Source organism: Emydura macquarii, unplaced genomic scaffold (assembly GCF_026122565.2).
Source record: "Emydura macquarii macquarii isolate MOO-44397 ecotype Brisbane River unplaced genomic scaffold, CSIRO-AGI_Emac_v2 contig_587, whole genome shotgun sequence".
NCBI classification, from domain to species: Eukaryota; Metazoa; Chordata; order Testudines; family Chelidae; genus Emydura; species Emydura macquarii.
Window position 1 is genome coordinate 17,089,339 of NW_027130724.1, and position 21,408 is coordinate 17,110,746.

Genomic DNA, 21,408 nt, shown 5'->3' on the forward strand with positions numbered 1-21,408 from the left:
GCAGTCCTCGTCCAAGGAGTTCAAACTCCATCCTCTTGTTCTTAACACAAAAAAGCCAAGAGCAGCCAGTCTGAAATATATCCCAGCCTCTCCAACCTCATCATCAGAAGCAAGTTCCCCACAGACCAGGACCCACCAACTCAAAGCGGCACCAGATACCACCAGAGCAACATATGCAAAACCTGCAGACATTTCTTCATTGCTATAATGATCAACACCCCCCCACAGCATACATTTTGAGATCCATGGATTTTACAGGTCTGGCACAACATGTGGTGTACCTCCTCCAGTGCACTAAATATCCCAGTAACAGCTTTGTGGGTGAAACTGGACAATCACTATGCTCTTGAATTAACTCGTACAGGAAAATGATAAGATGAAAACGCACTTATCCCCTGTGGGTGAACACTTTTCAAAAACCCACTACTCTATATCTGACCTATCTCAATCCTCATCCTCAAAGGAAACCTGGGAGCGTTAGCAGAGTAATGAATTTGACACTAAAAATCCTGGATTGAACAGAGATGCTGGATTTATAATGGTTTATTACAACAATCTGTAATCCACTAACCTCTTTCAATCCTATGACTGCAGAGTGGTTAACAGGCCACTTACCTTGAATGGTTCCTTACAATATGTGCTAACTACTTATGCTAACTTTTGCTGTGATGCTGGGAATTCCTTTCCCAGAACTGAAGAATAGCTCTGTGTGGCTTGAAAGCTTGTCTCTCTCACCAACAGAAGTTGGTTCAATAGACTATATTACCCCACCCACCTTGTCTTAGTTGCAGCTAATGATGTAGAATCCTTGGCGGCAGCATAAGTATGGGATCTGGAGGAGATGGAGCAAGAAAATGATTCAGCAGGTAGTTTGATATACAGATCAGACGATGTTGGCAGCAACCAGTAACTTGGCGTGGATAGGAAGTTTAGCTACAGTGCAGTGGCTGGATAGTAATGGGGATGGATTTGGGATGCGTGAAACTTTTCTGCCGGGGTAGGCCAAAAAAAAAAAACTAACCAGACAGAGAAGACCTTAAATAGGTAGATGAACTGTTACAAGGAATAAGACAAGAAAACAATCTTTAAGATTAAAGGAGGTAGGAAAGAAAGATGGTATTAGAGTAAATGAACCAGAGTGTGAAACAGAAATGAGAGAGAGTGCCAAAATATCAGGAAGTTCTTGCTATTTCCCCTGGAGCCCTAACCTCCTATCTGACTTCTCCCCTCTTCACCCCAAAGAACACTTTTCTACCAAGGGTCCTGGGCGTAACTGCAGATACAATTGAATTAGCCACATTCATGTGTGGACCAGATATTTACCATTGCAAAAGCTGGCTTTTGTTTTGCTTTGCTACTTTTACCTGGATTTAACATGGTCTGGCCTCTGTGCAGACTATATTGTAACCAGATTTATAAAGCTGCTTTTACTTCTGCCTAGTCTGTGCTTTAATGTGTGTTCAGTTTCCAAAGCTTGTTCGAAGCGGATAAAATCTGCTAATGCTCCTGGATTTCATAACGTTGTTTCAACTTAATTTGTATATCTAAAATATGTGGCTATGTTAAACACAACACTATTCCTGGAATTCTGAACAGATTTTACTTTAAAATAAGAGCACTGTAGAGTTTTTAAATGGCTGGATTCTTTAATTCCTTCCTTCCCCCCAGTGCTCCAAGTTTCTGCTGCCTTTAATGAGAAGTTGCTGGGAGGAATACCATGTAGCATTAACTCATCCCACTCTTCTTTCATGTTGAGGGGGATTCTGCCAGCACGTGACATAATGGCAGTGAACTCACAAGGAAGTAATATTTTTTAAAAAACCAACAAAAACCACCTTGCTTAATGCAAGATCCTTTGCCTTTTGTATTTGTATATGTGGTTAAATTGCTGTTTGAATAAAGAATTCCTTGTTTGGCGCAACAATGAATCACAATGCATGCCAACCAACATGTCCACATGTAATGATGAGGGCAGTCTATTCCATTTCCCCACTCCAGTCTATCCAAACTACTGCTTCTAAAGTCAACTTCCTCTCTTCCTTCTAGTGCCTCCCTCCATTGGCTTCCTGTCTCTTACCTCATACCTCACCTCATCCTCACATACAAGGTAGTGCGTACTGTCATCCCCCACCTGCATCTTTGCCACTCTGTCTGTCACCCCAGTTTCTTTCCCTTTGTCCCTTTCTCCCCCCAGTATGCATGAGGTTGTGCTCCTGCTCTCTCTTTGTTTAGCTGAGAGGTGGAGCCAACATTCTTTTTGGGATAAGCTGTCAAAATTAACTTTACTGCGTTTGTTGTATCCCTGTGCAAATACACGTGGAGATTAAATACTTTTTAAAATAAGCCACTGTTTGGACTCTGGGTTTTTTCCTTGGATGGTTAATATACAAGCACATGAGCAAGAGAAACAGTGACCACACTAGACGTGAACGATGGGCTTCTGTGATGCAAACGATTTGGTAAAAAGTTAACTATTACATGTGAAGGAGAATGCAAATAAAACACAGATTTAAGGGTGGCCTTTGTGGCTAGCACTTGTTGGTGAGTGTTGCCCTCTACTGGCAGAAGTCTGCATTTTTAAAATGTAGCTGCTTGCACAGCTGCTGCTCAGAGCAACCAGCTAACCACCAAGCCTAATGATTTTACAGGGCAAAAAATGTCATGTAGCAAGTCCCGTTACCTTATAATAGTGAGAAAACTATTCTGTCAGTGGTACAGCAGTAGGACACTCTGAGAGAGGCCAGTACAGTACCAAAGCCAGTAGGAATAAGTCAGCCCTCATGGGAGGGAAGGATGAAGGGCTGAGACAGTCACAGCCCCTCAGTTTAATTTTCACAGTCTGTGCCTGGTTAGGATTTTACTTCACCAAAACAATAGCAAGAGACAGGTGCATAATCTGGGTGGAGGTGATTTAGAGGGCAGAAGCAGCGGGGCACGAGAGAAGAAGGAGAACGTGCACTATGCATTCTCTCTGTCTGCTTCTTTCAGAATAAAACAATTACGCCTTTCTGCACTGGCACTATGATGCTTTTACCATGTTTAAACTAGTTTTGTAATAAAACTCCTCTATTTGATTAGCCCGTTAACAATTTCTCTTTCCTATTTCTCTGAAGCACTACAAAGAGCTAACAGTTTCCGCTCCTCTGCACTGAATAAATACCAGAATCGGAGAAGAAAAAGTCAATCTAGTAAGTAAAGCCTTAGAATCAAGTGAATTGTCTATTTGTACAGTGGCCTTTGGGTTGTATTCCTCTTCCTCAAAGGCCTATTTAGTTACCTTTAACCAACTCCTTGCCATAGAAGTTATATGTATTTGAGTCTTTCCTAGTAATAAAAGAGGAAATGGAGATTTTAAAAGCCCAGAAAATATTTCTTTTTATCCTCAGTTGTTCCTGAAAACAACAGACTCCCATCTTGTGTGATTGTTTTCTGGATAATGGCTTATTCTACTGAACAATGTACTCTATCATGATATCTAGTCTGTATTATGACTCATTCTTTTGCAATTCCAGTACTCAAAGGAGCAGTCATTAAACTTACATAGTGCTAGTCTCTGGGCAGCCTTAGCAATACTATGTATAGTCTAAATGCTTGTATATGGATTGTTGTACAATCCTCTCTGAAGTCACATAGTTATGATTTTAGGCTGTGTTTTTGTACTGTCTCTTTAGTCCACAGTCTCTCATAATTTACATAGATGAAGTAGAAAGGGGGAGAGGTTTTAAGGCTTCTGCCTCAGAAGCTGTTGGTGAGGCAGGGTTGCACAGATCATGAAACCGTCTCCTCAAACTGAGGAAGGCTGTGATGAGTCGACTTACAGATGGCTGGAATTTAGAAGTGTGGCATGAGCAGAGCATTGGATAGGAAACCATTGGATAGGAAACCACTGGCGGTGATGAAGAGCAGCAGTGATATGTTCCCATGGCCTGACTGCAGCACTCTGAGCAGAGGATTAGGAAAACCACTGAAGAGGGTTTTGAACAAGGATTTGAGCATAGACAGGGCTGAGGTCAGAGTAAGTTCTAGGTCTATCCCAGAGGTGCCCATAAGGCAGACATACAGAGGAACGAGATGAGGGAGAATGATTGTGTTTGTGATCAGGAGCATGCACAGGTGTAAATGTATTTGCTCTTTGCACATTGTTTCATGGCAAGTGAACCAGTAACAAATAATGAATGAAACAAAGCAAATGTTAGAGCCTGGTTCTGCCAGGAGCTGAGCATCTCCTGGAAGTACTGAGAGCCTTCAGCTCCCAGTTAACTCCCTCTTCTAAATGTATTCCTGTGCAAAGTACCAGCATAAGGTCTATGTAGTACTTAAGTCTCACATGAGCACTGTTTCGATAGCTTACGTGGTGCATATGCCCATTGTTCTGAACCTTTGCCCTGGAGAGAATTTCACCCAAACTTATTCTTGAAAGGTATTTAGTGAGTGAAACGAGTTAGGGGTCCCATTATAACTGATTGTAAGGGATGATTTACGTTGTTCTCTATTATTTTATACCCCATCATTCTGATAATGTCATCTCTTGCTTTTGCTTGTTTGTTATATGTATTTTATGGCAGTTAGTTGTGGATTTTTGTGATTTGACTTCTTATCTCTCTTTAATATGAAGGAATTTATAATAAGTATTAGTGCAAACACTTTGAAAATATGTTCTACATTACATCACCGAGTAAAGTGATTTGTTTGAAAGTGTTACAAGGTAAGTATTTACAATAACTGGTCATTCTTCCAAACCAGAAGATCCCTCCTCTTCACTTAGGGGTGCAAATTTGCTCTGTGCTTCAAATACACTGGAGTGCTCAACTAGGTGGCAGTAGCTCCACGCCTGCCTAAATATTTCTGTGTTCTTGTTTAGGCTCTCAGTAATTTTTATATTTTTGAGCACTTCCCATGTACATAGGTGTGGCATTCCCAGTTAGATGGGAAGCATTGCCTGTTTTGCAGCCTATCCTTTTGAGAGCTAGTTCATATAACCAATGGAAGGAATACTGTGCCAGCAGAGGAGCAAGGGAGAAGGAGTCTGCCCCCAAAATAATTTAATTTAAGGGAGTCTGATCTAGCTCTATTAATGTCAATGGGAGTCTTCTGATTGACTTTAATGGAAGTTGGATCAGGCCTGGGTTATATCACAAGCAGCACTGGTGGCAAAGTATTAATAGTAGAGTAATTCTTCTAGGTGCTGGTTCTGAGCCAAATGATTCATCTTCTCCAGTCAGTAATCTTCTCCTATCAGTTAGTGACTTTCCACTTTTCTTCTGCAGTGCGTGCAGTGTGTGATGTGTGGCTCCATTATCTGCCCAGATCAATAATATTGGTACTGGAGTTTTGGTCTCTTTATGAGAGGCATCATGACAGCGTTAGCCATGATTGTAAGTCACCTTGAGTCCATCTACTTTCCAAAATTAATAAAGGAGACATTCATGCCACAGGCGTGAATTCTGTTAGATCTGGATTTTAGAGAGACAAGGTGGGTGAGGTAATGTCTTTTATTGGACCAACTTCTGTTGATGAGACGAACCTCTGTAAACTTGAAAGCCTTAGTTAGCCATGGGAAAGAACCTGATTTTAGTGTTTGTCTGCTTTTAGCTGAGCCCTTCTGAGATGTGGAGGTTAGTGTTGTCCTTCCCGTTAGTATTCAAATGTCTGTTGCCTTCAGAGAATTCATAAAATTTAGTTATGAAACAAGTACAATCACTGTTTCCCCATTGGAGTCAGTATCCAGGCAGGATCACACCTCACTGGCAAACCAGAATGCTTGGCTTGGGTTCACAAACATGCTTTTGAAAATTAGTAGAAAGCTTTCATATAAATAATCTTATGATCCTTACCTCACACTTCCACCAGCCACACAGCAATATATATCTATCCTCTCCCATGTACCCCAGCCTCAGATTGTAGTTCCGGTTAGGTAGCTCTGGATATCTTAATATGTTAATGTTGAAGAACTCTGGATAATAAACAACAATTAACCTGGAAATTCACTGGAAAGTGAACAGGTGGAACAGCTGACCCTCATTCATAACCTGCCAGATGTAGAGGAATCTAGTTCTCCAACCACAGAATAGCTAGCAAATCCCAGGAGAATAAACTGTCAGGATATTTTGTAGTTGTATTAGGATAATCCCACCAAACAGGAGAGGTTAACAAATTGAAACATATTCCAGTCCTCCAAAGAGAGATTCATGACAAGCCCCTCCTGGAGGAAATTCCACAAGGCAAAATCAAATCTTCAATGGACCTTGCAATTCACATCCAAACCCAGCCTTCCATCTGGACAGATGCCTTAGCTACCTAAGCTAACTGGAAATCTGAAGTCCTATTATTGTGAGGTATTCACAAACTTGTGACAGCTGCTGCAAAGTGACAGAGGGAGTTGAGGCAGGAAAAGCTTCCATGTTGACAGAGAAGTCGGGTCCAACTGCGTAGGGCTGGGGCACGAGGAAATCTAGCAACATCAGAGCTACGGTTGCCATCATTTATATATATATTGGCAATCGTAGCTCTGATGTTGCCAGAATTTTACATTTATATTTTATATACATATAAAATATGTAAAGCCATTGTTACAAGGTGTGGAAGTTATCCAAGACTTACTCCCTTACTAACACTTCCCACATAAGTCCTTGCTACCTTAAGTCTCGGGCCTGTCTTTGAAAACATCCACAAAGTACTTTTTAGATTTATTCATGTTCTGCATCCATAGTTGACTAAAGACTTGAAACAAAAACTGGCCTCACTGGATCTTTGACTTAAAAATCACAGAAAAGGAAAATGCTTAATCCAGGTTTTAAGAAAGAAAGAAAGGCCAGAGGGCATCTCTTAATTCCAGCTCATTTTCAACTTGTTCCCGATAAGCGCATTACCTGCTTAATTAAATTTTTACCTATTAATTTTGCTTTTGCTTTATTAAACCCTCCTGTGTACCTCTGGAAGGAGTCTCTAGAGGGAGCTAAAAGTCTGTTGGAAGGAGACATTGTGATTGATGAATTTGTCAAAACCTCAAGCTGCAAACATACTGTCAGCATACCCTGAGCACAAAATAAAGGCATTTGTCCTTCTCTAGGAGGAACAGTTTGTGACTTCATTTCCTTGTATAATCCATTTAATACCTGGTTACAAGAATTTGTAGGATTGTCACTCATCTCAGAAAAATATCAGTCTCCTTTTCAGACTTGTTCCCTAGCCATACATTGCTCATAAATTGCTTTAAATATGCGGTCACAAAATCCTGTTTCAGATGGCCTCAAAGATATAGTGCAAGGAATTACCCTTCTAAATCTTAAAACCTCTGTCTTCCAGCAGATTTCCACACTTTTAATTTGTAATGTCGAAATCAGAAAATCTCATTTTTACCCCCTGAAGATTCTGGAGATCCAGGGATTAAAGGGTCCTCGTCTGACTACATGAAGTTGCAGACTTAGGGCCAGTTCCCCAGCTGGTGTACGTCAGTGTACTCCATTGAAGTTGATGGAGCTATGCCATTTTACACTAATTGAAGATCTCACCTGCAGGCTGTCAGCACATGGTTATATCCACACAGAATCTCACTGAATTCAGTGGGAGTAACTTTACAGTGGGGTGTGACCATGTAGGATTCAGGGCCTTAGACTCTAAGCCTATGAGCTGTACTCAGTAGACCCTGTTGAAATAGGTGGATTTCTTTCAGTGCACTGAGCTGTAATACATACACATGTTAATAAACACCCCCACATACTCTAAGCCATAGTTTCTCAACCTGTGGTACGCATACCCCTTGGGGTATGTGAGAGACAGGCAGGGGGTACGCAGCAAAAAACCCAGTGAAGGGAGGCAGGCGGCAGGCACTGACTTCTGGGGAAGCCAGGTGGCAGCTGCCCACTTCCCGCCCAGTCCCAGCTCCCAGCTGGGAGGCAAGCAGCAACTGCTGGCTTCTGGGGGAGGTGGGCGGCAGCTGCCAGCTTCCCGCCCAATCCCACCTCCTAGCTGGAAGTTGGGCAGCAGCTGCCCCAGTCCCGCCCACTCCCACCTCCCTGGAGGGAGCCTGACGGCAACCTCCTGCACCCTGCAAGCTGGGCTCGCAGCTGGGTGGCTGCCATCCATGCCCCAGCTCTGAGCTGAGAGACAGCCTCCCGTGTCCTGGCTTTAAGATGTCTGCCCACTTCCTCGGGTCCCAGCCTGCACTGAAGCCTCCTCTGCCTGAGCTCGGAGCAGGAGGCAGTCACCCACCTCCCAGGGTGGAAGCCAGGCAGCAGCCGCCTGCAACTTGCCCAGGTGGCAGCTCCCCTCCCCAGCTTAAAGCCCAGTGCCCAGAAAGCCAGGCGGAGAGCCCAGCAGCTTGCCCAGTCCTGGAGCCCGGGCTCTACCCGCAGGCTCACTTGTCAATTTCACTGCTCTAGCTGAGCAGTGAAATTGACACCTATGACAGCCCCAGATTTTACCAGTATAAAAATCTTAAGAGGGGCCCACATAGTGTGATTTGCCCCAGGCCTGCACCTCCCCCTAGGGACAGCCGTGGGGAGCACTGCTATCCACTCTGGTGGGCTGCTACTGCCTGCTCATACCTCACAAGTTCCCACCTGTGTGAGGAGAACACCACATGACCCTGCCATCAGGCCATAGTGACTGGCTGGCATTGACTTTTGCTCCAATATGGATGAAGGGGAGGAGGAAGGAGGGGAGAAACAGCCGGGAGTTTTGTGATCTGCCACAGCCACACAGCACTGCAGAACTCAGAACTCTCCTGCTTTACGAGAAATACAGTTGTCCAGTGGTAAAGGGGAAAATGATTGTATTTCTCAGAGTGGAAAATTGAGTGTTGAGGTACTTATTAAAAATTTCAGAAGTTAGGGGGTACTTGCTACTTAAAAGGTTGAGAAACACTGCACTAAGCTGTACAGACATTAATATTTTCTTCATTCGCAAATCTGTGGGCAAACATAATTCTGTATTCTGCTGTTCGACTTCTGTGATCTGGGGATCCGTATTTCAATAAACAACATCTCTTAGGTTGCAGAGAACAAAAACATTTCCCCTCATTACACATTAAATAAACGGACCTCTAACAGCTGCTGCTTCTGTCCCCTGCTGTGATTAATTGGCACCTCGAGGAGCCGCGCTCATCCTCTCAGTCAAGGAGGGGAAGAGCTGCCCCTGGATTCAACTCAGCAGAACCAGCAGGCTCAGTGAGAGAAAGTAGCATAGTGATAGCTTCTTTTAGTGGCCCAGGAGTCTTGGGGGGGAAAGTGGGCATTCGAAATCTCCTCTTCTACCCAACAAAACATTCTCCCCAGTTGTCTACCCTCCGATAATTGTCTTCCTTGCTTTTGGTAGTTATGAGTTTATGTAGTTGTATCAAAGGAGCCTGACACCACCAGATGGCTACTTTCAAAGTATCAGAACTGTGACCATCATCTTCCAAAGGATAAACAAGAGCAGCAGCAGCATTGGATATAAATGTTTCAGAAACTGTATCAGGAATGTCACAAACGCAGGATCGATATATATGCAGCTGTAATGAACTAAAACAAAAGAGGAATTAGGGATTATTATTTGTATTTAAGTAGTGGCTAGAGGCCACAATCAGATCAAAGCCTCATGTGGATGAACAATAAAAGGAAGCCCATGTCCCAGGGACATTTATTATAGGAGGATAATGCATTTGTGCAGAGGTTTACCGGGAGCTCATCCCAAGTGTGAGGGGCTCACTGGAAGAAAGAAAAACGTGCTTGTTTGAAAATTGAGCAATGGAGGCTGGCAGTCGGGGCTGATTGGAGGCAAGAGCAGACATCTCAGCAGTCAGTGAGAGAGAATACATAAATAACGTGGGAATAACTTGGAAAGAGCCTTGAAAATGAAGACCAGTAGCTTATGTTTGATGCAATGATCTTAATGGAAACCTGATGGATTATCCCGACCTGTATTTTGCATCCCTTGTTTGGAAGTTTTGTCCTTACACGTTATTCTAGCAGCTCTCAGCAGTGCCACTGTGTTTAAGAAGGCAGCAGCATTTACATTACATTTTCAGTTTATTCAGTTATAAAAATACTTTCCAAACTGAAACTTGGCATGTAATTTCTTAGTTTGGGAATAGATATATTTTTTTTCTTTTTTGCTACAAATAGGATTAATGGGCTGCATTTGTACACTTGCAAATATTAAAATGCACAGTGAAGTTGCTATCCTGCAATAGATTGTGTGCAGGCATAGACAGCTGGCATGCAGTTTATTTCACCATCTCTAATTTGTCCATATTTGCTGATTCAGGGTCTTAAACAATCAACTTCTATGGCTCCAGAGTAGCCATTCAGCGTGTTGTACTGTTGACTGGCTGATAATAGGACTGGAGGGTTGTTTTTATCCTTACCTTCCAACCGTACTTCTCAGTTCTTCCTCATTATGATGGACTTGCTTTCATTTAAGGAATGCATTTTCCTCCGCCTCACAGAGCTCTTGACTTACACGTTCAAAAGTGACTAGCGATTTTGGATACCTCAATTTTTAGGCTGCCTTAAGATGTCAAAAAAAAATGTTGAACACTTCTTCCTTTAATATGTTTCAAGTTAAGCAATGAAGAATTGAGGCTCACTTTTGAAAATTTAGGGGTGTGTGTGTGTGTGTGTGTGTGTGTGTGTGTGTGTGTGTGTACTCCTACATGCATGTGCGTACAGTCTGGGTTTATAAACTTTGCCATTTAGATCAAATCTTTGGACATCAACTTACTGCCGGTTTCTAATTGCAGGTTTTATTTAGGTCAAATAGTTTGTGCAAAATGTACAATTTGTTTCCCTTTGTCTGGCAGATTTCCCTCCATCATATAGCAAAAAAACTGGGCTTCATTCAGAGGAGAGCTCTGCCAGATCTCAGAGTGCTCTTGAAGATGATCTATCCCAGTCACAGGTATGAAGGAAAACTCTTGATAGTAAAATAAAGGTAACAAAACAAAATAGTTCTGTCTGTTTGTCTAAGGTACATCTATGGCTCCCATTATTGTGCTCTCTGAGCACCTCATAATCTTTTAAATGTTCTTTTTTCTCACAGCATCTCTGCAAGGCAGGGAAGTACTATTATGCCCATTTTACAGATGGTGAACTAAGGTACAAGAGAGGCAAAGGGTAACATTTTCAGAAGCACCTGGAGGGTGCACAGCATTTTGGAGCGAGCCTCTCAGCTCAGGTAGATAGACTTGGTCTAGGCGGGCTTGAGCTAATGCTCCAAAAACATAGACAGTGCTTTGAAGTGGCAGCTTGGATTGGAGCTTGGGCTCTGAGTCTATTGATCTGGGCTGGGAGGCTCGCTCCAAAATGTTGTGTATACATAACCTAAGTGACTTGGGCACTTAAGTCCTATTGTCTTTCAATGGGATTTGGGCACCTAAATTATTTAGTCACTTATGAAAAATTTACCATATACAATTTGCCCAAGGTCACACAGGTAGTCAGTAATACCAGCAGGGATGTGAACCCAGATCTCCCAACTCCTAACCACTGGACTATCCAGTTAAACATGATTTAAAAAAAATACTTTACCTCAAGGCTTTGTCATAAGATTTAGAACCTTCCACATCTATGGCACTAGTTCAAATCCAGTCCAGGACAATCCAATAAGGACATCACTTGGGAACTGATCAGTAAAATGCTTTTGGTGATCTTACTTCAGATAACGAAAGAAAAGGCTCCACATTATAAACCTCTACTGCCATAACTGATACGAACTGGCATTCCTGTAAGAAGTCTGAGCAGAGAGGATTGAATGGGCATTTATTTATTTACTGGCATTTCTATGGCGTTCATCACTGTAGTATCTGAGGGCCTCACAAACGTTAATTTAGCCATCAAAACACTACTGTGAGTCAGGGAATAATTATTTTTGCTCCCATTTTACAGATGGGAAAAGGAGGCACATAAAGGTTAATGACTTGATCCACATGGGTCTGAGGTGGGAATAGAAGCTCAGATTTCCTGGCCATCTGGTCCTCTGCCTTAACCAGAAGGAACATCTTTCCTCCTCAAAGCATGGAGAATGACATTCTTCACTCCTAAAAGGGAACCTCCAGGATAGGGTTTGGGCACATTGACTGGGCAATGTGGGAATCTTGCAATGGCAATGTGTGAATTGCAGATACAGTAAAGATTTCAGAATCCAGAACTGTAAATCTGACACAATGTGTATGTCCATTTAATAAGTGTGTAAATCAATCATCTTGCATTTCCCATTTGTTGCTGGATTGCTTCAGCCATTCTTGACTGCACTCCACAAAAAACAGTGCAATATTTCTGAAGCAGCCAAATAGGATGTGTCAGTGTTCTGTGTTTGCTTTAAACTGTGCAGCTGAAATACACAGACGAAGAGGGTAGGTCATCTTTTGTTTATAGTCCGTTAGTCTGGAGTGATTCTTTCCAAGAAAAATATTGAAGAAAGGACTACTTAAGAGGGTAAAGATAGCATCCCACTCTCAGCATAGGTTAACTTTAAACCAATTTAGAGTACCAATTTACAATGCTAGTTGTTCTTCATCCTAATTACAAAAATATAGCACTTGGGAAAGGGAGAATAGAAGACGGTATTTCTTTTTACTGAATGTTTTTTTGTGTGTGCGTGAGAGTGCATGCACATACATGTACCAGTATATATTCAGCTTTATTTGGGACAGCATATTTTGGCAAGATTTATTTTAAAATTCTGCATAAATAAAAAGTATGATTAGCTCGATTTTTTACAACTTAAATAACCTATTTCATATGCTCCATACAGTTGACATCTCACAACAAACCACTAGAAATTGCAAAAGGACTGTTCAAAACCTACATCCCAGTGTTTCAAAGAAAGCCAAAAGCCAAAGAGACGCCTGAAGAAATCCTTCCATATGTGCCTCATCATCCACTTCAGAACAGTACTACAGGATCTCCATTGATGCATTCTGGGAATGTTGCTTCAGCTGCTAATGTGTACAAGTATAGAGATAAGAATGGTAACCGTGAAGAATATAATTTAGATAACTGGAATGAGAGTGAAGAATTTACCACCAGAACAGAGTCCTTCAGCAGAAAAAATATAGATTTGTCCTCTCTAGACACAGAAGAAAAAGATGAAAAAAGTCCAAGATGCTTGAAAGAACAGTCTGACCTAGAGTTAAATGAAATAAAAAAGCAGATAAGGAACAAATTAATGCTTGGTGCAGAGCAGCAATCCAAATTACTTGATTTGAACAATGCAAACTTAAGTGGAACAAAATCAGAACATCAAAGCCAAGGAATGCTGGAAATTTCAGAATGGAAGGATGTTGATGGTAATAGGAGAAAAAGCACATTCAAGCAATCCAGTCTTTCTGCGCCTCTTCCATTTGCAAATGATGCTTTGCCAACTTTGTCAGTAGACACAAAAGATATTCCAAAGAGTCCAGACAATTTTGTAGGAGAATGTATGTCTAATCAACCAAAATCACCATTGAAGCTAATTGCCAATGCAATAAAGAGATCCATTCTAGAACCTCTTGTCTCTCATCCAGAAAGCATAAAAAAGAGCCCAGACAGTAAAGCTAACCCTACTTCAGAACATACCTTTTTCAATTTCCCTAATCCTTTTGGCCGTTCTGTATGTTTAAGGAACAGTAACAGTAATAGAGAGCATGATGTACAGCCACAAGAATCTAATGTACTGGAAACTAGGAGCTCATTCACAAACCCATGTAGTTTTTCCGGTAGTCTTGAAGAGAAATCTTCATGTGATTCCACAGCAGTATTATTTCCAGTTTACAATTTGCACACCGGTCCTTCCAAAGCTGCTGTTAAGCCTGAAAATTCAACTGACAAGAAGATGGAGGATGTACCAAGACTCCTAGAAAAGTTTACTCTTAAAGAGACTCCACCTAAGGCTTCCATTGATGACTTACATATTTGTAACCAGAAGAACCTTCTTTTTTCATCTCTAAGGCTCAAGAACAAAACTTCTGAGGGCATCCTTGGAGGTCCTGAACAAATGGATGATATCTGCCTACTCTTTAGTCACTTCAGGAATAAAGTCGATGAAAAGGAAAAGAGCAATTCCTTAAAGTCATCTGAGTCCTTCATTAACAACTTTTCTCCAGAAAAAGTGGTAAACAATCCTTCCACTGATGAGGACTCAGGTAAATGGGATTGTTCATTTTAAATAATACAATTGTAAGTTTAATGTACATATGCATTCATTAGTTTAAGCAATTTCTTTGCCTTTTATTTTTGATGTGTTTATAGTTTATTCTATCAATCTCTTTATTTTGAAGCCTATGCTATTTAAGGAAAATTTAAGAAATATTAATTTGAATTAAGAATGTTGATTAAAACTTGGAAGATGATTTAAGCATGTAACAGGAGAAAAAGGTACTGCGAGGCAGGGAACAGTGGTCAGGCTCAAGTTTGGATCTCTGCTCCTTTGTGTTCAGACATGCCTGTGATAAACGCAATGTAAATACTGAGAGAGAAAGACAGATGGGATGGAAAATTCTGTAGAGGCTACCTGAGTAGTAACGGATGTTAAATGTTTTAATGGAGAAGGCATAAAGTAGGCAAAGTTAAAACCCTAGGAGTGGAGGGCAGAAGATCCTACTGTGAGCAAGGAGGAAAATACCAGCGATTTATGTGAACTCGTGGCCTGAGAGATATTGCTGTTGAATGCTATCAACCTAGTTAAGAACATAGGAATTTCCTTTCTGAACAAGGCTCATGGTCTGTTTAGTCCAGTATCCTGTCTATGACAGTGGCCAACATCAGACACTTCAGAAGAAGATGCAAGAAACCATACAATGGATAATTAAAGAATAATCTGCCAGTAGAGGAAACTTTTTCCTAATCCTCAACATTTGATGGTTGTTTTTTGCCCTGAAGAATGAAAGCTTGAGTTCCAGAAGTATATTATGTGTTATGTAAAAAGCATTGGCTCTTCTTAGTGTTAACATTTTTGCTTTTTAGTGTCATTGAACGTCCCTTTGCTCTTGTGGTATGAGAGAAGGTAAACATGCGCATCTGATTAACTGTTTCTACACTATCGTTATTTTGCTATTCTAGTCACTGGTTATGAAACACCCATTCTCTTTTGGGAAGCAACTTGTTTCCTTTCAGCAGCAGAATGACTATCGCAATGGCAGTAAATGCTAATGAAAAGGAAATTGGAATACATATTGGTGGCAGGGAGAGATTAACGTGAATGGAGTCTGTGAAAGTTTGAATGCTTTAGGGTCTGATCTCATGAGTTGCTGAGCCCTCATTGCTCATGTTGAAGACAGTGTACTAGAGAGCACTCATCACCTTGCAGAACTGAATGCTTACATTACCAAACATTATAACCCGCTGCATAGGAAAACACTAAGAAGTACATACTTGCGTGGATCAATGTGGTAAAGGGCAATTGGCACTTTGATGCCTGTGATCCTTTGAGTAAGAACAAATTGTGGATGCTGAAATGTTACATCATTTAAACATGATGTTGTAACTGATTTAAACATGCTGTATCCAGTGAGATAAATGTCTCTGAACTTACATGCACAGATTAGAGAAATTGGTGTGAAAAATGAAAATACAGTTAAACAAATTTCAGTGTTTTATTTAAAGATTAAGTATGTTTGTAATAATGGCCCCATTAGGATTCAGAAACTTGCTGGTAACATTGAATTTCATTGTTGTTCAAGAGACAATGGTTCAGCTGTAGGTTTGAATCTCTTGTCTCCAAGGACAGGGAAAGCTGAGCAGCTTGGAAACTTGATGTTGTTAGTATTTTGGAAGCTGGGTTAGCTAAGTTGCTCTCAGGCTGCTGCAGCACGTTCATATACATTGTTAGTTTTGTTTAAGCTTCCATCCTCTTCCCACTGTGCTTAGTTTAAAAGCAAAATTACTGAGCCAGACACCATTTGGATTGGGAGAAATAACAATATGATGGAAGGATATGGGAAAGTTCTGACATTATTGCACCAAGACCATGATCTGGAGTGCAATGTAAACAACCCCAAATTTTCTCCATTCCCTTTTATTATAGTGGTTGTCCACATGCTACTCCCTGTCTTAATGCACTAAGTCTAAAATCAACATTTTACAAGAAGACTGAGTCTTACAAAATGTACAGGACTATGGTAGTGTAAACATTCCAATTGTGGCCTCAGAGGTGATATGAAGTTCTTTTAAAACCAGGACAGGAGAGAGAGACTATAGCTAAAGTGGATGTTGTTTCAGCATAGCAATAAATATTGGGAGTTGACTCTTTTTGAAAGACAGTTTTGCTTTTAAAACATCAAAATTCTCTTTGCATTTCATGTGTTCTCCTTGGAAGTACATCATGATTCAACTAAGTTTGAAATGTTAACATATTGAATCCATAAAATTCATTTTCATCCAAACCAGATTTATTTGGTTAAAACTGATCCAGTGTTTAAATTGTTCCAACAAAGGCCAAATTCTGACAGGTGTTGAATGCCATAGATTCCACTGAAGTCAGTATTTGATCATCTTCTACTCATGGAAAGCAAGAACTGAGGCTAGAAGTAGGGGAATCCCTCCAAAATGTTCCCTGTTAAAGTACAAGACGAGAATAACTTAAGGTGAAATTTATCCTTGGGATGGACCTTCTGAATAGAGCCAATTTCAGCCTAAGGCCTGTGACCACTGAATTCCTATAATTAAGCTTAAATGAGAGTCAAGTTGCCCTCTGCAGAGCAGTGAATTTCACCCTTAGTGGGCTCACAGGCACTGAAATCTTTCATTGTGTTCTCAGTGCTCCAGCCCTATTGTGGAACTTTTTTGAGATAGCGATGAGCTGAAAGAGCCGTCTGGGTCCTTGCATACAAATCAATATACCAAGTATCCCAGTACTCTTTGGAAATCTTATCTCCAGTGCTATACCAATTCATAGCTTTTGAACTTACGTAGGATTTACACATCAAGTAGGCAGTATGGGAATTACAGACACTCGGCACCTCTCACAATCAAGCCCGTAGTGTAAACCCTGTAGAATCCTTCCTGTACAAACCAGCCATGGAGATGACTATTGGAACGTTCCTTGCAGCACGGAAAGTCCTTATTATAAGCAAAGTTACTTAATAGACCCTATTGCAAGAAAGCTTTTTGTCAGATTCTTTCCTGTGCATTGCATCTATTGCACTGAAACAAGAAACGTTTAACCACACACATGCCTCATTTGTAAGTCCCTAAAGTAGCAAACGGCATTCATTGGATTCAAGAGGATCACATGCAACCATTATTTTTCAACACGTTAAGGTGCCACAGACAGCTCCACCTGAGTGCGACAGAGAGATTCCAGCTATACGAAAAAATCGCCATATTAAAATACAAGCAGCTCTTGAGTTTTATTGGGAAGCACTCATTTATATCTAGCATGAGGAGATGAGAGAGCCTTGGTGATGGGAAAGGACCATGGTCAGTTTAGCGTTGCCCTTTTTTTCTTACACTATAGTGTGCCTGTGTGTATGCGGTAACCAATCACGCGGAGTTTCTTTTTTAAAATGAAATGTGTAAGTAAATCAGGAATTTGTTATTTTGACTCACACAGAGATACATACCAAAGCAGTTTCAAGAATTAAAAGGTCAACTCTATGCCAGTGCATTCTTGGGACTCAGTATTCACTTCTCGGTAGCCATGAAGAACTGGGGGATACGTTAGTGTTAGGTTCAGAGTGGGAAGAGTGAGAGGAATTGCTTAGAATAGCCATTAGTCACTTAAGACAGGTCTAGACTAGAAGCGCTACATTGGTGCTGCTGTGTTGCTGGTGAAGACACTCTATGCTGACAGGAGAGTGCTCACCATCAGCATAATTACTCCACCTCCGCGAGAGGCAGAAGCTGTGTTGACAGGAGAGCATCTCCTGCCGACATAGCATCATAGTGACCAGTGGTTAGGTCACTGTAACTTGTGTCACTCAGGGAAGTGTCTTTTTCACATAAGTTAGATCGACTTAAGTGGTAGTGTGGACCTGCCCTTAGACTAGCAGAGAATTGTTATTACAGTACAGGACTGAAACTTTTGGCACTCCAACAACAGTAGTAGAAAAATCTCCAATGAGCGATACTGTGCATAATGGTTCTCAAGTAACTGAAGCCTTGTCTACACTATATTAGATCAACTTACAGCCACCCAGTGGGACATGTCCACACTGCCCTCTTTGGGTGGGTTGTGTGTGTCTTCACTAGGAGTACTTCCACCGACCTGAGAGGGACAGCAAGGAGAGCTGAGAGACCGGACAGTTCTCTGCTGGGAGCCCAGCTGCCCCACAGGCTCCCTGCCCCCCAACTCTCTGCTCCCTGGTGGGAGCCAGGCAAAGCCATCCAGGGCAACTTAGAGTGGGGTCAGGCTGCCAGGGGCTTCTCACCCTGCTCCCAGCCCGGAGCCGGGATCCAGCTGCCCGGCGCTGCTCCTCTCCCAGACTGAAGTGGGGGTCTGCTGGAGCCTTGAAATTGACAAGAATGACCAGCCGATATAAAAATTCCAGTGTCTTCACTGACACTGCATTGCCCTCTCTACACCAACATAAGCCCTACACCTCTCGTTGAGGTGGTTTTATTATGTCGGCGTAGCAAAGGAGTTACATCGGTGGGAGGAGCATTTCAGTGTGTACACCTCCACTGTTCTGTCGACAAAACTCTCTAGTGTAGGCCAGCCCTAATTGGCAGACAATAAGTTTAGGACTTTAGAAGGGGGAAGGTCTGACAGATTTGATTTATATGGCTCATCACTAGACAGAATGTAACAATTCACTTGACAAGCAAACAGGGGGTGTTACTTACCTCACTCACTGGTTTGTGTTAGATTATCAGGATTTTATCCCTTCCCATTTGAGATATTTATGTGGCCTCAGTCAGTTAGTATCTGAGCACCTCACGGTCTAATGTATTTATCTTCACAATGCCTCTCTGGGATAGGGCAATGCTATTACCTACATTTTTTACAGAGGGGGAATTAAAGCATAGAGACCAAATGACTTGCCCAAGGTCATGCAGGAAGCCTATGGTAGAGCAGGGATTTGGATCTGAATAGCCAAGTCACAGGTTAGCACAGGAACGTCCTTCCTTTCTATCACCTACTACTCAGTTCCAGGCCCTGAGTGGTTTTGTTGATTTAGCACTCTGTGGCACATATACTAGGTGATGGACTATGTATGTTTCTCTCTTTCTTGCAGTACTGAAGCACTGAGAGGAAGTGGCCCTGATTAGCTCCAGCAGCCTTTTAAAATATGCAGTGGCAGACACTCATTCAGAAAGCTAATGTATTGATATGGCACTCCTTTTATAAAATATTGTTAGTCTCTGCTCTCTCTGTCTATTTATACTGCTGTCATTACTATGATAACTGAACACCCTTAAGAGATTGAGATGAGCAACCACATGCAGTGTAATTTGTATGTAGTGTTTCCCTCCCACATTTTTGATCCAACCCCATCCCACCATGTTTTGAAGTTGAGCATATGCCAACTTTCCTTATTTCCTTATCTAGGTCCCTATACCTAGATGTTATGGATGGGATTTTCAAAACCACTCTGCTTTGACTCTCCCATTGACTTCAGTGGAAACCGAGTTGGTCAGTGCTGAGTGCTGTTGAAAATCTCACCTATAGGATTACCGATGTGTAGGGAACTGGCCAGTGAAGAAGTTATCATCTCTGTGTAGTTTATCTTGTACCTGCTGTTATTGCAGTTGTTGCTGCATTGGGATATTGAGTCTCCAGCATTAAAACTGATTTTTTTTCACAATATCGTATTCTAAAGCATCTTTTGTGATATTGTCAAATTCAGACAACACACAAACAGCTACTAAATCTCTTGGATTTGGCAATTGTAAATCAGGTATGCTGGCAAGGTCTCCCAATCAAGTTCCCTGAAGATTGTTGTAAGGAGAAAATTGAGGGAGTGTTAATAAAGATGCGAGAAATTTCTGTTTTGTTCCCTACAAAATCATTAATTGCCAACATGACTGACTGACTGGTCATGACCATTGCAAATCTTGGTTTGTTAGCAACGGAGAGCCCATGGTATAGCACAACAGTTAATTGAAGAAAGAAGAGAGTGACTGGAGTATTTAAGGAATGTAGTTCTCTGTCCTGCTGAGAGAAAGAGAAGAGTCTAGCTCTTTAGGAATTAAGCAGTTATTATTTCAAAGAGCTTTATTGCCTTGCAAATAATATCATGGGTTACAGACTCTATTTACAGTTATCCACTCTTTTTGTTTGTACTAATTTGGATGGCTTAAATAATAATATAGACAGGGTCGTAAACTCTTACGGATCACGCATCAATGGCCAGATGAGTGAAAGAACTTATTGCCAGAAGTTGTGAAATTTGGATAGAATTCTTTCTCCAAATTACCACAGTTGACAGCCTGAAGGACAAATATTGCCCACCTTTTACATCACATGGAGTCCTGCTGAAGTCAGGGCAAAACTGAGATGTTACACTTCAGAAAACCTGTTCCCTTATACAGAGAATATCCTATTGATAGAAGGCATTTTCTCAAGTTCAACATGAGGATCAAATTCTTCTGACGTAGTGAAGTTGTTTTTTAATATGATGCTTGAGCTATTTCTCTTAAAGTTGCATTTTTCATCGGATGAATGATTAAAAAGTTACATCCATCCTCTCATAAAGGAAATGAGCAAAGAAAATTAGTTTAGCAGAGCTTTGAATGACTGCCTCTGTACTTTATCCTTTAAAAGGAGGATGCTGTTCTACTGCATCCCATGGAGGCAAATGTTCCAGTGCATAGGGCGCAGGCCAAATATCTGAATTCTAATCCCAATTCTGTTGTTCATTTGCTATGTGCCTTGGTGTAGAAGATGCACAACCACCAACAGTGCTACCTACTAGTTAGGCGGTGATTGGCGGGGCGTCTAGTCATTGAAAGTACAGTCTGGTCGTTCAGTGTCCCCATCCCAAAGGTTTCCTTTCCTCCCCTTTATCAGAGGGATTTTTTGGGGGAAGGCTCAGCCCTTGAACAGTCAAAGCCTTTTCCAGCCTTGTGGACTCCTGGTGTCGTAATGTCCTCTTGGAGTAGGTAGGGGAGACTGGGCCTACCTTTCCAACAGTCTGATCCAGGGCCCAGTTGTGGGCAGCTGCACCCAACACCATGGAGTGCTAAGCTGGACCACTTCCTACCCCATTCTCCTTTAGCTCTGGACTAAATCATTCCAATCAAGGCTCTGACCCACACACACTCAATGTGTACCTCTACTTGGTGGGTTTGGATAGGTCTGTGTTGTCAGGTCTCAGGCAATGAGTTCCTGGGCAGTACTTTCCCCTCAAAGCAATCCTTTGTTCCCTTCTGCTGCCTGCCTCTGAACTACTCTGTTCCTTTTTTGTGCTTACAGCTTGTGCAGACTTTGCAGGTGTGTCTGAGTGGGGCCGCTTGGGCCCAGAGCTGATCCTTAACCCATTGCTCTCCAGTGTGAGGTTTGTCT

The 21,408-nt window shown here is 41.7% G+C and overlaps 1 protein-coding gene across 1 annotated transcript in view; it reads left to right on the plus strand.

The window, feature by feature from the left end:
- Positions 1 to 21,408, plus strand: part of MICAL2 (microtubule associated monooxygenase, calponin and LIM domain containing 2) — a 184,250-nt gene that overhangs the window by 135,663 nt on the left and 27,179 nt on the right. Inside the window, exons 27-29 of the mRNA XM_067540845.1 lie at positions 3,114 to 3,188; positions 10,784 to 10,881; positions 12,736 to 14,107. Coding sequence (XP_067396946.1) covers positions 3,114 to 3,188; positions 10,784 to 10,881; positions 12,736 to 14,107 — 1,545 coding nt within the window. The remainder of the gene's footprint in view (positions 1 to 3,113; positions 3,189 to 10,783; positions 10,882 to 12,735; positions 14,108 to 21,408) is intronic.